Source organism: Myripristis murdjan, chromosome 13, assembly GCF_902150065.1.
Source record: "Myripristis murdjan chromosome 13, fMyrMur1.1, whole genome shotgun sequence".
NCBI classification, from domain to species: domain Eukaryota; kingdom Metazoa; phylum Chordata; class Actinopteri; order Holocentriformes; family Holocentridae; genus Myripristis; species Myripristis murdjan.
The window spans coordinates 28,999,357-29,014,893 of record NC_043992.1 but is presented as its reverse complement, the minus strand read 5'-3'; the positions used below and the strand labels follow the sequence as shown (position 1 = coordinate 29,014,893).

General features: G+C 43.2%; 1 protein-coding gene across 1 annotated transcript in view; it reads left to right on the top strand.

Annotated features, from left to right (window-relative positions):
- Positions 1-15,537, top strand: part of arhgap35a (Rho GTPase activating protein 35a) — a 68,015-nt gene that overhangs the window by 43,441 nt on the left and 9,037 nt on the right. The window contains 2 exon segments of the mRNA XM_030067896.1: positions 4,552-4,693; positions 11,853-11,930. Of these exon segments, the coding sequence (XP_029923756.1) occupies positions 4,552-4,693; positions 11,853-11,930 (220 nt within the window).

The following is a 15,537-nucleotide window of genomic DNA, read 5'->3' as shown; positions in this document are numbered from 1 at the left end:
CATTGTTAGTCTTTCAATGGCGCAACTTTGTCATTGACAGCTCAGTTGTCAAATGTTACAGCACGTGTCCATAGTGATCAAGTCGGCGACACCAGTGTTATCCAGTTAAGGCACTATGGTTTGAGGGACTGCGTCATCTACCACGACTGCTGGACGTGTTCAGTTCACTCTGTCTCAAGATCCTCCTTCTCCTTTGTCATCTTGGCTTTCTCTTTGCTTCCTTCCTTTCATTCCCTCACATTCACAGCATTTCTCTTCCTGCTGATTCATACTTTCTTCCTCTTACATTTCTGTCACGCTCTTTTTCTCCCTCTCTCCCTCCTGCCGATCTTGTTCTCTTATCTTTCTTTTCTATTTTGTGGTGGAGGGGTAGCACACACAGGTATCAGCCTCCCTCCTTTTCTCTGCTTATGCTTCCCCTCTCTCACTCATTTCTTCTTCTTGTATGTATTGGCCTCTCCCACATGTTGTGTGATACATTTGGCATAACACTGTTAGGCTTATCAGCCTGATATGCTGTTCATACACACACAAGGCCCGGCACAGAAGTGTCACCTAAGTAGGAGTCGAAGCTGTGTATGTTTTGCATGTTGGTGTGTGTGCATGATAATTACCGTGGCTGTCAGTAGGGTTGAACAGGAGAGGGATGATTAATGTTTTCACACACTCAGCTGTGATTTCCCAATACCTCTGTGAAGGCCACCTCCTCCTTTAGCACCTACCCATGCCTACACTACGTTCTTTCCTTTATATGCTACACCTCCCTGAGCTCATAGTGTTCACTGTTTCTTTTGTCCCAGAAGTACATTTTCATAGGTGCTCTGTAATAACACTCACACAGGAACAACTCAAATACTGGGCAGTAGGGTGCTCTGATGGTTATCAATACAACTTTGCAGTTGGACAACCCTGTTTCAAGCCACATGTCAGCAAGCATCCACCCTGTGTCGTTACCAGCTCCAGGAGTGCTCATTTGTCATCTGAACATGAGCAAGTGGGGATCAATAAAGTATCACATTACACGCCATACACACGGGCATTTCAGAACAAATCGGCAGAAAATTGAATCCAGCAGAATTTTGATCGCTGTTGTCATCATTCCTGCAATTATTACTGCTGGTTTTGTGTAGGGGAGGGTGGAAGAAATCAATTCACGTTAGAATTGTGATTCTTATCTTTTGCGATTTGAATCAATCCACAAATTCAAAAAGTCAATTTATTAATTTTTTCAGTCGCTCTATTGTTTCAGTGCTCCCACAGTTAAATGCGGTACAGGCAGCTCGGCTGTGAGCCCACAGAGCATCACAGTGCAGTTTGAATGCAGAATATTGCTAGACAATTCTGAACAAGCGAAGAATATGACTTTGTCCATAACCTATTTCAGTTCAAAAGACATACACCCCTACGGTGATATTGATAACATAGGAGGTAAAACTGGTTTGGTGTATCAAATTTACCAGACATGCAGAGACTAACCTGCTCGAAAGATCTGCAAAACATTCAGATGAAGAGTCAAGCCTCCTCAAATCAGTAAAGTTTACTGTATATTGTGAAACAATTACCTCAATTCTGTACATTTATTTGGTAAAATTTTGTGAGAAGGGTTTCAGCTGATGAAGCAGTACAGCAGCTAAGTGAAGCTGCTGTGGCTGACGAGATGAAGTTTGTTTTTCTCATTCATACCTTCAGTGTTGAGTTCAGGGAAAGGAGATATTGACTCCAAAAAAAAAAAAAAACTTCCAAAATAATGTTAACAGACTGATAAAACCGGGAATATATACATAAATGTCAGGTCATAACTGAATTGTGATTAATCAAAGAATTGTGATTAGATTGAATTGTGAACCAAGAGTCATGATTGAATCGAATTGTGCCATCTCTGGTAATTCCCAGCCCTTGTTCTGAGCTCCAGGGTTGGTTTGGGGCCTGTTTATCCACATTAGACCATTATGGCTTAATTGGGGCTGTTAGAAAGTGATCAGCTTCCATCACCTGTTCCCTAAGCAGCTGTCTGGAGATAACAGTCCATTTTGAATAAATTGCAGCCTGAAATCCCCTCAGGATATCTGACCTGTTATTGACTCAGTGGGTCATCTTGTAGCAGCGACCTGAGGTTAGATCAAAACCAGTTGTTCCTGTTGGTGACTGGTCAGGGTTAACACGAAATCTGATTTTCGGGTAGCTTTGATAATAGTTTAATGCTTTTAGGGGCCGGTTTGGGGTTATTTAGTGTAAACAGCTCCCTGGTCTAGTCCTCAGGGTAATGTCTACCACTCTGAGTCATGAGGGGAGGAACAAATAATTGAAACTAGACTCTGCGTCCCTCTTAAAATCCCCTTTACCTCAGGGTGTGAGTGACTGGGCAGAATTGGTCTCTTATTCGTCTCTCTCTCTCTCTCCCCCTTGCTCGTTCTCTCTTGCCCTCCCCCAGCAAGAGGCCGGAAACATTTCCTCTCTCTCTCTCCTGCAGCTTTTTTAAAACCTCCTCAGCCAGCAAGTGGAATGTTTCAAATTCCTCAGTCACCTAGTTCAATTCTAATGCCCCCCGCTCGAGAAATGAGAGAAAGAGGGAGAGAATCAAAGAGACAACAGAACAAGAGAACCAAAAGAAAATGGAGGGATAGAGAAACAGGGATTGTGACAGAGCTGCGGACTCTCCACTTCTAAGTATAGCTGTTGTGTGTGTGTGTGTGTCAGTGTACGAGCGCAAGCAGTGCATGTAAACGAGCACCGTGTGTGTGTGTGTGTGTGTGTGTGTGTTATTATTAAGAATGTGTTTTGTTTGTCTTGTGCGGTAGAGGTCTGTTTTGTCTTCTCAGCGCTGGCGACACATCCTGTCTCAGTCAGCAACTGAAAGGAGTGGCCAGAAGGCAGAACTGCAGGGGGAGAAGGCAAGAGAGAGAGGGAGGACAGTGAAAGAGAGAGAAAAAGGAGAGAGAGAGAGAGAGGAGGGGGAAGCAGTGTGCTAAGCAGAGATAGGGCACGGAGATATACAGCACAGTCAGTTTGATAGGACACAAATAAATGATGAACTGTTACTTGGGGCTAAACGAAGCAGCCACCGAATTATGACAGCACAGGCCTCTGCTACCAAAGAGGCTGTTGTGTTGTTGTGTCACGCCTATTATGACTCTTTTGATGCAGTTGAAGCCCTTTTGTGTGTGTGTGTGTGTTTGTGCACAGTGCCCACATTTATACTCACACATGCAAGCCAGCTCGTTAGCATACACTCCATATATATATTTGCTAAAAATACATTTAATAATGGCCATAAGTGTAGGGATTACTGTGCATGGAGAAAAGGGAGTGTTGCAGTCGTCTTAGAAACAGGCAGAGCGGCGGGGGAGGTCGCTGGGAGTGATAAGTGAAGGGATCCTAGTCCGGGGGCAGGGTTGTGAAGATCCATAATACATATATATGTTGCCATGGAAAGAAACCTTTGGTAGCGACGTAATGAAAGAAGAGCACTGGGCACCAGCTGAAGGAGGAGAGGGATAAACAACAGATAACAAAAAAAAAATTCTGAAAAACGTTGAGATGACAGGCAGGGCCGAAAAATCAAAGGTGAGCCGTTGCTGATCTGTTTAGTCTTAATGAGTGTTTCCCTGCTTGTTTTCTGGAGAACTAGTGTGAGTGAGTGTTTATGTGCGATGCTAGGGCGTTTGAAGGAGTGCAGTGAGGCCAATATCTGGAGCAGAGGGCACGCCGGGCTCCTTCTCTCTAATGAGCACTCCTTGGCTTCTCTCCTCTGTCTGTCTGTGTGTCAGGCCTGTGCATCTTCACAGTCTCCGTGCCCAGCCAACCATACATCCCTGCCTCAGCACCCGGCCTGCCACGGCAGAGCCTCAGGGGGCTGACAGACTTACTAGAGATCCAGGCCTCAGGGGCCTTCAAAGCATTCCCGCTGAAAAGTATGAAAACACGGTGCAATCGCCACCGCCGCTGCAACTGTAGTGAAGCAGGAGAAAAACGTTGTAGGATAGTATCAGGGGTCTCTTAACGGGATAGCAGGAATTATAAACTAATTAAACAGTAAATATGACGTTTGATTATCTACAGCACCACAGAGAGGAAGAAATAGAGAGGAATAGAGAGAGGATGGGGCAAGAATTGAGAGAACAGCGGTGAAAAGAGATGTATATCAACCCAACGCACACCACAGGGCTCAAGACAGGAATGTATGATTGCTTATCAGTTTAAGGTTTGAAGGAATGTGCTGTGTGTGTGTGTGTGTGTGTGCGTGCGTGTGTGTTTTGGCTTTTTCACTTACCAGTGGGTGCTCGCGTAACGAAGTTGGTTCTCATATAATAACATAATGTCTCTGTAATATGTAAGGTCAGGGTCAGTTCCATCTAAATTCCGGTTATATCAAGCACACTACCTCTTTCGCCAATCTCACTTTACTTAATTAGGTTTTTGAAATGTGTGCCTGTGTCAGCACTGTCAATGTCAATCAGTGCCGGGGCTGAAATAATATTAAGAAATGAAAACATTCGGATGTGTTTTCCTCTTCTCCCTCCCACCACAACTTTGCCTGCCTCTCTTTTTCAGAAACCACGGCCCAAACCCAGGCATTCCATCTCGAAGCCCATTGAGAGCAACTACTTTGGTGTGCCCCTGGCCAGCGTGGTCACTCCTGAGCGGCCCATTCCAGTCTTCATAGAGAAGTGTATCCGTTTCATTGAAACAACAGGTAAGACAGCATTTAGTGTAACTACCCACAGCATAAGGAGAACAGACAGGCACTGGCATCCAGCAGAGCTCAGTATATGCTGCTATATTCAACCAGGATTAACTGTGTCACAGTTTTCAAAGGACCCTTTTTACCTCTGAGTGCTTTATACCTGCCTGTCTTGATTTCTCTTTTCTCTTTTTTCCTGCCCTCGTTTTTTTTTTTTCATCCTCATCCCTGGTGGGATTGTTAGCTATTATGTTCTTCATCTCCAAGAATGTAATGCTGTTCTTAAATCAGACGCTTTCTTTGGGTCTATGTGCCCGTGAGTGCACATACTGTATGTGAGTGCATGTGGGCATACATGCACATGCATATTTTTTTTGCTTTCTACCTCCCTTATTCTTTGTATGGGTTTGATTAAATGTACTATTCGCCAGAACTGTAGGTTTTATATATGAGCACCTCTGGGAGGACCAAGACGTTGTGTTGACGTACGGTACTTTCAGGTAACCCAGATAGTATTCTCACAAAAAATACTGCAAAATGAAACTCGATAACAGCCATGGATGAGCAGCTTTTGTGTCCAAGTTAATCATATACCGTCCCCGCTGCTTGTGATCAGTAACTCAGTTATCAAATCTAAGAGGTTTCTGGGATTTTGTTGCAAATCACAGCAAATTGGACCAAGTGAGAGCTCCATGCAAATCGTTGTGGCGCACTCATAATGTCTTGTGCTGGCCCTCCAGTGAGTCATCAGAACCACATTCACAGCAGTGCAGTACTGGGGAAAAACCGAGTAGCATTTTTAAAAAAAAACAAATGTTTTTTTCAGGAAGGAAACCAGTGTACTTTCAGAAAGGGGTGACATATGTTCAGCCTCGTCCTCTCTTTGGGCACACAGCACTGCAAATTCAAAATCTTACCAAGATTATTTGTCTTATTTCAAGTAAAAATGTCTTATTTCTAGTCAAAATATCTCATTAGACTTAAAATAAGACATGAAACAAATTCTGCCAATGGAACAAGCAAATTTTTCCTTGTGACACAAGTGAACAAGGAAAAATTTGCTTGTTCCATTGGCAAAATTTTTTTCTTGTTTAAAGTAGATTTTCACTTGTTTCAAGTAGATTTTCACTTGAAACAAGTGAAAATTGTCTAGAGACAAGTTATGTCTGAGCTGATCATGTCTTATTTTAAGTCTAATGAGATATTTTGACTAGAAATAAGACATTTTTACTTGAAATAAGACAAATAATCTTGGTAAGATTTTGACTTTTTGCAGTGAGGAAGAAGATGCAAAATAAATTTTAACGGACAGATTTACTAATTAGAATTTTTTAAGTGATGGTAGATATGAAAAATGGGTTTCGCATTGCTTCATCAAGTTCGTATGACACAAAGGAAGTGATCAAAGTGGCCAAAGTAAGATGCATACTCACACCCACATGCGTGATCATCAATCAACAAGTCAGTACATCTCATTTACAACTCATGTTCACAAGTGACAGTCTTAAGATAGCGTGCAAACTGTGGGAGTGTGTGGTTTCTTCCTGTCTATCTATAAGTAGAAAAAAAACTATCCATGTGTATATTTGTCCTTCAACACTCTCATGTACTTAAATGGATTCAACGACAAACATTTGAGCAAGTGTGGATCAGTAGCTGCGGTTACATGAACAATATTTTTTCAACCCGACTGAAATCATTCCGATCAGAGACTGTTTACATGGACACAAAATGAAGTGATCTGATAAGACGTGCCTTTACATGCCCCAAAGCATTTAATCAGAATCTAACTTTATTGACCTGCGCAAAGCGGTTCCGCCCGCTGGAAAGTGTCTAATCTGCCGGAAATAATATTATATAGGCAGGTTTGCCACTGGTCACTCTCCCATCAGGTCATCCATAAGACTGTAAAAATAAAAACTGCCAATGTATGACTTTTAGCCTTGTAATATGCAGCCTTCAAACCTTTCCAGCGGTTTTTGATTGGGTGGATGAATTGGTGGATTCTGGCTTGACTCATCTTTTTTTTTTTTTTTTTTTTTGAACAACTTGTGGTTTTGGGTCTTTCAACCATGGAGGCATTCAACAATCCTTAAAAGATGTAATCTTCAACAAAAACGTTGTATCAGCCACAGGCAAGTTGTGCTTTGCTGCCGCCGTGTTTCTGTCCCTCCTGGAGACTCATCATCACATGCAGGAAGAAGAGAATCGTTTTAACCCGAGAGAAACGTTCAGATGAAGCGTCTCCATGGTTAGAAGGCGCTCATAATTTCCCACTGAACAATTTGTCAGAAGTTTACACCACCCGTCTTGACCCGATTGAACTTCCCTCCAGTCAGGTCCGATCGGGCTGGTGTCTTCAGACTGAGGTGGTTACACGAGGCGTTTTTATTCTGATTGCGCTATTATTCTGATATTAGGATCAGTGTAAAAGCAGCGAGTGTCAGTTGTGTTTCGCCAGTTACAGGTTTTCAGTCTGTTGCCACCACCAGCACCTCCTTTCCTCTCCTCTTTCTCTGGGAGTGGGTGCACAGATGGGGCTGGCTAGCCTCTCCTAACCTTGCTACCCTGGTGCCCAGATGCCGCCACCCCCACACCCCCGCACCTCCACCCCCCCCGCCAGGCTGTTCTGGTGCCCCAGTGCCCTGGGCCTGCCAGCTTGCCTCTCACTCTGCCACCAGCTGTTACACTAAACCAGAGACTGACTTAGTGCAAAGGAGATGTGTGTGAGTGTGTGTGAGTGTGTGCAGTTTGCAGGACTAACATTACAGTCTTTAGGTTTAAGTGCAGTTATCATTGTTATTGTAGCCAGCTGTATGTGGTTTAAAAATCTTATTTTTGTGCACACACACACACACACACACCACCACACCACCTAAAACTGTCTTTTCCTTGTCTTCCCTAAAAAAATACCAGTGAGTTTCCTGTGTTTGCTGTGGAGAGAGCGTGTGGAAGCATTGCCATGGCTTATTGACATGTTCTGCCAGTGCATTCCACTGTAATCCCTGTCCTGATTAAAGACTCGGTATTCATGGATTACTGGAGCCTTACAAAACTTGCGCTGCCTTGCTCGGAGCTGGAGGATAGGGGCTAGGTTCTAGATGTGAAGATATCCCCCTGCTCTGATACCTAGATATCGCCTCGCCCTGTCAGATGTTGTTAGCCGGAGCGTTTTTTAACAAGGATCACTCTGAGCTCCTCCCGTGATAATAGCCGGGATGGATGTTTGTGTCCCTGAATGACAGAGCAATGGGTTGTTGAATATGCATGCGTTTATGTACGTACACACCTTTCCACGGGCATCAGTGTGAATTCAGAGCTCCTCCAGAGGCCTTTTATCTACATACATGGTTTCCTCCACCTCTTGCCCTCCCTCCCTCCTATTATTCCTCCTAATCCTCTATTTCCTCTCTTCCTCTGCTCCTTACCGAGCTCTCCTGTGTCCTTGTTTCTTCACTTCTCTCTCCTGATCCTTCCGTGCTTCCCCCTCTTGTCTCTTTGAATACCTTCAGTTGTCAGGTTTCATTTTGTTTGTCCTCCTCACCAACCCGTATTTCTCTTTCTCTTCCCATCCTTCCCTTTCTCCTTTGGCTTTATTTTCCTCCTCAGCTATCCCCTCCATCTCTGATTTCCCCTCCTCTCTCTCTCTTTCCGGCATGCTGTGTGTGTGTGTGTGTTTTAGCCGGTGGGATGCCAGGCTCTTGGTGGTAATGTTCTGCCCCATAGCTCCCTCCTTCCGATCAGTATCACATAGTAGGAAATTGGAACAATGTTTGGGCTCAGCTGTTTTACTGTGTGCATATATGCTTGTTCCTGTGTTTGTGTTTGTGTGTTTGTGTGTGTGTGTGGTTGTGTGCTAGAGGGGAAGAGCAAAACAGTGTGCTGGCTCACACATCCCACAGTTAGTTCCAGTGACATAGCATGTGCACAGATTTTTTATTTATTTATTTTTTTTTGTGACACATGGCAGCATTATCAGCTCTTAAAACAACACACGCATGCTGCATGCAGTCTGGGCTGGAGGGGGAAATGAGCCACAATGTATTATTTAGGTTCAATTGTAATTGTTGTAGATCAGACCTCACTTATCTTCCCTCTGCGTCTGCAATCTTTAGGTATAATGGAACTCACAGGAAATGACTGTATAGCGCTGGTAGTGTGTGTGTCACTATAGGGTTTGCTGATAGTGAGTGACGTTATGAAGCTGACCCCAGCCCTGTAGCTTTGACCCACATCCTTCCCTTCCCCCTCGACCTCCACCAAAAATACATTGTGAGCGCACAACTTAAAGCCTGGACCTAAACCCAGCGCCGCTGCCTTCCTGTCTATCGTCATCTGTCTGTCTAAATGTCACCGCTGAGCCTCCGAAAGCCCTGTGTTCAACTATCTTGAAAAACGCTGGCTCTTTAGTTTCACTGTACAGAGTATTGACATTGGTCACCATGTTTAACCTCTTCGGTCCAGCAGCTTCCCTCGGTGGCTTTGTCATTACGGATGCTTTCTGCGCGGCTGAGCTTTGGCCCAAACCCGCAGAACTTTATCTTAAAGGAAAACTCCCAACGTTTTGGGCAAAATGGCCTTTTTCCGACTTAACCGAGCCTGAGACAAGCTGTTCGATACCATGTTCGCCTCTGTATGTCCGCTGGAACCGAACCACTGGACATACAGAGGTGAAAATGGTATTGAACATCTTGTCTTCATCTGGATAAGTCATAAAAAGAGTGTTGTGCCCAAAATGTTGAGCCTTGTGTTCCTTTAACCTCTAGTGGTGATCCTAAGGTTTCCAAAGGTAGGAAATATGTCCTTCTGAAATTCAGGGACATGTGTATAAAGTCATGCACAATACATGTAGGTGCACATGTATATGTACGTAAGAATTGTAAAGAGTCTTCAAACTATATTCTGCTTCAGGTAATGGTGCCGCCATATAACAATGGCATCTGACAGTATCTCACTCAATATAAGGTTGATTTAACCTTAATGAAGCGTTGCAACCAGCAGATACAGAATGCTTATGTGGCATTGTCTTATTATATCGATTTTTTTTTTTTTTTTTTACTTTGAAGGGGAATTCAATGAGTTAAAATATGTTTTGTGAGGTGGCCAATCTTAATCATGCTCCATCGCTTGCTGCCTTGAGTGTCAAAGGCTGGATGTGGTATTCTCTTATTTCCATACAATCTGCGCCTATAGAAAAGTAGCTCTATGAAATCAATCTGTAGTGACTGCTGGTATCTCTCTCCAGCTCCGGCTTTCTCCCACTGCGGTAGCCGCAGTGAGTTCGTCCGATGGACTCTGAGGTGATGAATGCGTGTTAGCATGTGCAGGCATATCTGCTGGCTGTGGCGGCCTCCGTTGCGACGTAAAGGGCAGCGCCTGGCGACCGCCTGTCTCTGCGGTGACCTATGAAATCAGCCTCTGGTCGCCGGACCCAGAGACAGACTGGGATCTGGGCTGATGTGGGATCGGCTGGACATCCGGTGGGAGCTAACAGCACTCTGGCATTTAGCGCGCACACTCTGAGTTTTGTGTGTGTGTGTGTGCGCAGGCGTGTGTGATGGTAATGGGCACCATGAGAGCTGTGAAGTCAGCTTTGAACTCTTTGCTGTGTTTTCAAGCTTGTGCCTGATTTGTGTGTGTGCATGTGTGTGCTGAACATGATCACATGAGCACAGAGCGTTGTTCAAAGAGTGAACAGGCAACATGAGATTCATCTCTTTGTTTTTGTTGTAATAAAGGTTGATAATGACCCAACTAATGTGAGGAGGGTTATTAGAAAAAGCCCGATTATGCACCAGGACTAAAGAGACACAGAGGATGCAGATAGGACATTTGCTTGCCACAGGAAGTGCTCATATTTACTCTGACCCCAGGAAGTGCTAGTGTTTAGTTTGACCACAGAGGAAGAGGACACTGTTGTCCGAACTTGGAGGTGTGTGAGACTTCACCTTTCCAAATCATCATTGCCAAATCTCTCTCTGCAATCGTCTTACATTTCATTCTTATTACCCTTCTCGCCTTGCTATTGCCTGTTCCTTTTTTCATTCTCCTGCCACCCCCATCTTTTCTCTGCTCTTGTTGTTTTCAGCACATTCCTCCTAGCCCTCCATACATCCTCCCTTATCTTTTCCCCTTTATTTTATTCCCCATTCTCTTTCATCAATCTGACCCTCGTTCCTGTGTCCACGCACTCCCCACTATCTTTCCCCATCCTCGGCCGACTTTCCTATTTTGCCGCTATCTCTCTCTCTCTCCCTCTACCTGCTCTGCCACCCCCCGCTATCTCTCTCTCCATCCCTGTTTTCCTGGTGTCTGGCTAGAAAAGCTTTTGTGGATAATTGATTGGTGGAAGGAGGGGATCGATGCTCTATGCCTGGACTGAGAGCTCTCTCATTTCCTCCCTGCCTCCCTCTATCTCACCCTCTGTTTCTGCCACTCCCTATCTCCCTCGCTCCCTCTGGATCACTCTTTGTCTCCCTGCGTCACCACACAAGTGTGAAGATAGAGAGAATGAAAGGGAGGGGGGTGGAGGAGAGAATCAGAGAGAAAGTTATCTTCCTTTAATTGGGTAAAAAAAAAAAAAAGAGCCAAAATGAAGGGAGCTCTCCCTCGCTCCAGCTATACCTTTCCTTTCTCTCACTCTCCCTGCTGTCCCTCTGCTTCATCTATTTGTTTTCACCTTTTCCATAACCAGGTCTAGATAGATGGATGCAAGAAGGAAGACTTAGAGGAAAAGAAAGGGGTTTAGGCCGAGAGAGGAAAAAGCTTGCCACGTTTACAGTTTGTCAAGTCATCTTAATGTGTGTCACTCTGGTAGCCTCAGCTGGTCACAATGCACCAGTGGGCTCTTAGTAGGCCTGCAGGAGTGCTTTATGGGCTTAATAAATAGTGCTAATAGTGTGTTTAGATGGTATGGGACACAGGGAGAGGCCATTACAGCAGCCTGCAATAGCTGTACTTCCCCAGCCCCGCAGAGTCCATCCATACACTACATTATGATATTCATCACATCAAAGGGTCCCTGCCGCTATAATGCTTACTATAGCCAGGAGAGGATTGATGGGCTACTGCCAATACGCGATACTTGACTCGTGTCGCAAGTTAAATTGATGGAAAGAATAATGAGCTAATAACCTCTCTCTCTCTCTCCCTCTCTGTGTGCCTCCATCAGGTTTGACCACAGAAGGCATCTACAGAGTCAGCGGGAACAAGGCGGAGATGGAGAGCATGCAGAGGCAATTTGAACAAGGTGCGTAACATTCACACATACAGTGGTGGAAAAAAGTTTTCGGACACCCTTAAAATTTTACACAATCTCACAATCATAAATATTATCATGAACTATTTGTGGAAAAATCTTTTTTGTGTTTCAAAAGGTGTGGCTGCATTAGACAGATACAAACAAATACAAATTAGATTTTTTTGTTTGTTGTTCACAAGAAAAACTAACAACTAAATTCTTGACAGTTTAATCTTTATCTTCAGGCGTGTTTCCTGTGTTAGGTTCCTTGTTTTAGCCATTTTTGTGTCTGAAGAACTTTCAAATGTGCTGGCTTTATATAGACACGAAGCTTGGCAACAAAAACTGTGTCTTTTAATAAAAAGAACGACCTTCATCACTGGTACCAAAATGACCCAATACTCAAAATGTCTTATGTATTTTTATGGAACCAATCAATTTTAAGTTTTTAATGGCTTTTTTAGGATTTGTTTAGTATTTTGGCTGTGACTGTACTAAAAGAAATTGCACTTGAAGACCTAAGAGTGATTTTTTTTTAATGCAATATTTCACAAATGCATGGGGTGTCCGAACACTTTTTTCCACCACTGTACAAGGGACGCTACAAGAATCAATACATAGGTACCAAGCCAATGCCAAAATTTTGTCAGTCATTCCAAGTTGTATCAGTTGTGTCCGTGCAGCTTGGTGCCTCACTCTCTGTTGTTATTCTTACGTGGCCCCAGTCTGTGTGTGTACAAGCTGCGGTGATGTTTGCAGGACTGTAAATCTAAATGAAAGTACATAATCACATCATTGTGTTTTGTTGTTGCAGCGGGGTATTTTGTACCGCTTCTCTAAACTGAAATTAGTATGTCACTGGTATGATTTGCTCTCCACTTTAGGGCTACAGGACAATGTTGAACTTGTAGCAAAGTGGGTTAATGGGGAGGGAAGAGCTGGAACTCGGGCTAAATGAATGAGACAGAGATCACCAGAGATGGTCTATATATAGATGATCTCGACGTAGTAAATATCAGAGTTAATTGCTGCCCGTAGTAGACCTCAAGTATGAAGCTAATTTTAGCTAGTCATACTGTAGGCATAATTCTGTAATAATTCAATTATAGGCAGCGTAATACATATCTACTGTGTATTTTTGACTGGAAAATCAAATGGCGAAAGGTCTGACAACTGATGGTCTTTACAACCAACTGCAGCACATCACTCTATTTCACACTCTTTCCCTGCATGACACAAACAAAAGATTTGTGCCAAAACCTTTACAAACAACTAATCTCTTTTAGGATCTTTAGACTGCACCTAGAAGATGTTAATTTTTTCAGTTTTTTTTTTTTTTTTTTTTTTTTTTTTTTTTTAAAGATTTACAGAATAGCATTGAGAGGTAAACTTATCAAAGCATTGTGAAGGTCATATGTATTTCAAATAGGTGTCAGACAAATAAGCCCCATGTTGTTTTATTGGTGGAAGGAATGATAAATCCAACGCCATTCATTTTGAAGGTGTTTTTTTCTGCCGAGTGGATGATAGAAGTATCGAGCCAAGTGCACCATCTCGGTTCTGTCCCATATCTGCTTGTAACTCAGTATTTTAATCCTAATGTAGCCGGTATGTTTCACTACATTTTTAGATAAAGGAGTGTGTGCTGCATGTGAATTCTGTTCTTGCTGTGGTATCAAATCAGATATTTCAAACTGTGGAATTTTTATTTGTATCAACTACCAAATTCTGGTATCCTCACATCCCTAACACTCACAAACACACTTATTTACGTATTTGCCTTTATTTTACCAGTAAGTCCCATTGAGATTACAAAAATTCCTTTACGAGAGACCTGTCCAAGGTAACAGCACACACACATGCGCATCGATTTTAAGCCAAAGCCAGAGCAATTCATTACACACATGCACTCTCTTGTACCCAAATGCTATGTCCATGATGAATGTAACAGCTGCATTAGCTGCAGATTCACAGGCTTGCTCTGAAGTAAAAGGCCATCAAGGTGCCAGTGAGTGTTTCTGTCTATAAGCCTGTGGTGGGCTGGAGCACCTTAATTAACCAGGGAGCATCTGCATGCATTAATCCCACCAAGGGAATTGGCCTTTACTTCCCTTAGACCATAGAGCTGCCTCCTCAATCTTCTGTCTGCTCCTGTGCGTGTGCAGGCTCACGCCACTCGTGCATGGACGAGTGTTTCCAATGTGTGTGTCCTTCCGTGTGTGTCTGGTGTGGGCAGTTAATTACCTCCAGATTGGTTTGGTTAATGAAGCATGCTAGCTGGCAAGATAGAGGAAGATGGTATGTGTGCCTGTGTGTGTGTTTGTGTATGTATGTGTGTGTGTGTGTTTGTGTACACGCATGCCTCCATGCCCGGTTAAGGTTGAATCTGATGCAAGTAATCAGAGTTGAAGCCCTGTGTCGGATCATCCTGAACCTGAGGCCGATGGGACAAGACAATAACAGCTGAAGCCACGGCGCAGGTGTCACATTGCCATACTGAAGATGGCACTTCATCACCTCCCGAAAGACTCAGATCATCCATTATCGGAGAAACCAGCATATGAAGCGCTGCCCTGTGGAAACTCTCTAAAACAGAAGCTCTCCTAGGCCCGCTCGAGAACTCTCTAACTACATTTCTGCCTCTCCCTTTCCCCACCTATTGTGAAGGAAATAACAGCTTTTTTAATTAAGTCTCTCTGACACGCACTGTCTTTTTCACTCGCTCTGATCTGAAGACCTGCACCATGGAGGACAGAGTGCTGCACCAGTAGTTTAGCTCTCGACTCATATCTTATCTGTGCACTAACTGGGTGCAGTTTATTATGTTGTAAAAGCAGATTTATCAAAATGCTCCAATGCAGCAACAACGAAGATGCAGTTGATTATTTAGTTTGTATTCAGTGCAAAATAATCAACTATACAGGCAGCTCTGTTTGTGTGGGCTTTATTTATTATTTATTTGACTGATACTGTGATTGAAATATGACTCACGATTTTAGTGGGAATTTTCATTTTTGCATAAAATTTTCTGTTTTCACTGAAACAATTAAAATGGCAAGTGTTTTCATTTTTCAGTTTTCGCTGGAGAATATAATTTACAGGACAGGGTGTCTCTGTACCTCCTCAATATATATATACTACTTCATTCTACATATTTTACAAGTAAAAAATATGGCAAGCAATGCATTTCACATGCTGCGTCATCGGGCTTGCTCATTAGCAGACTGATCTCCTTATGCAACATTTCTTGACTTTAATATACAGTATTTGAAGAGACATCCTTCTTATAACTTCATTTATAATACTTTAATACTTCATTTATAATGTTATGTTGCTGTAATGTTATGTTGGTATCATTTTTCAAAATTTTATCACTTTTATCAAAAGGTGATACAATTTAGATTTTGCATTTAGCCATAAGTCTGTTGGAATTCATTTACCGTCGCATCGATTATAAATTCAGTCAGGTCAGTAGAATTGATCTGCCGCAATCCAGAATACAGTTTAAAATCCTCCTCCTCACTTACAAAGCCCTTAATGTTCAGGCTCCATCTTATCTTAATAGTGTCCTGCCACCCCACTGGAGCACTGCGCTCCCAAAATGCAGCTTGCTTGT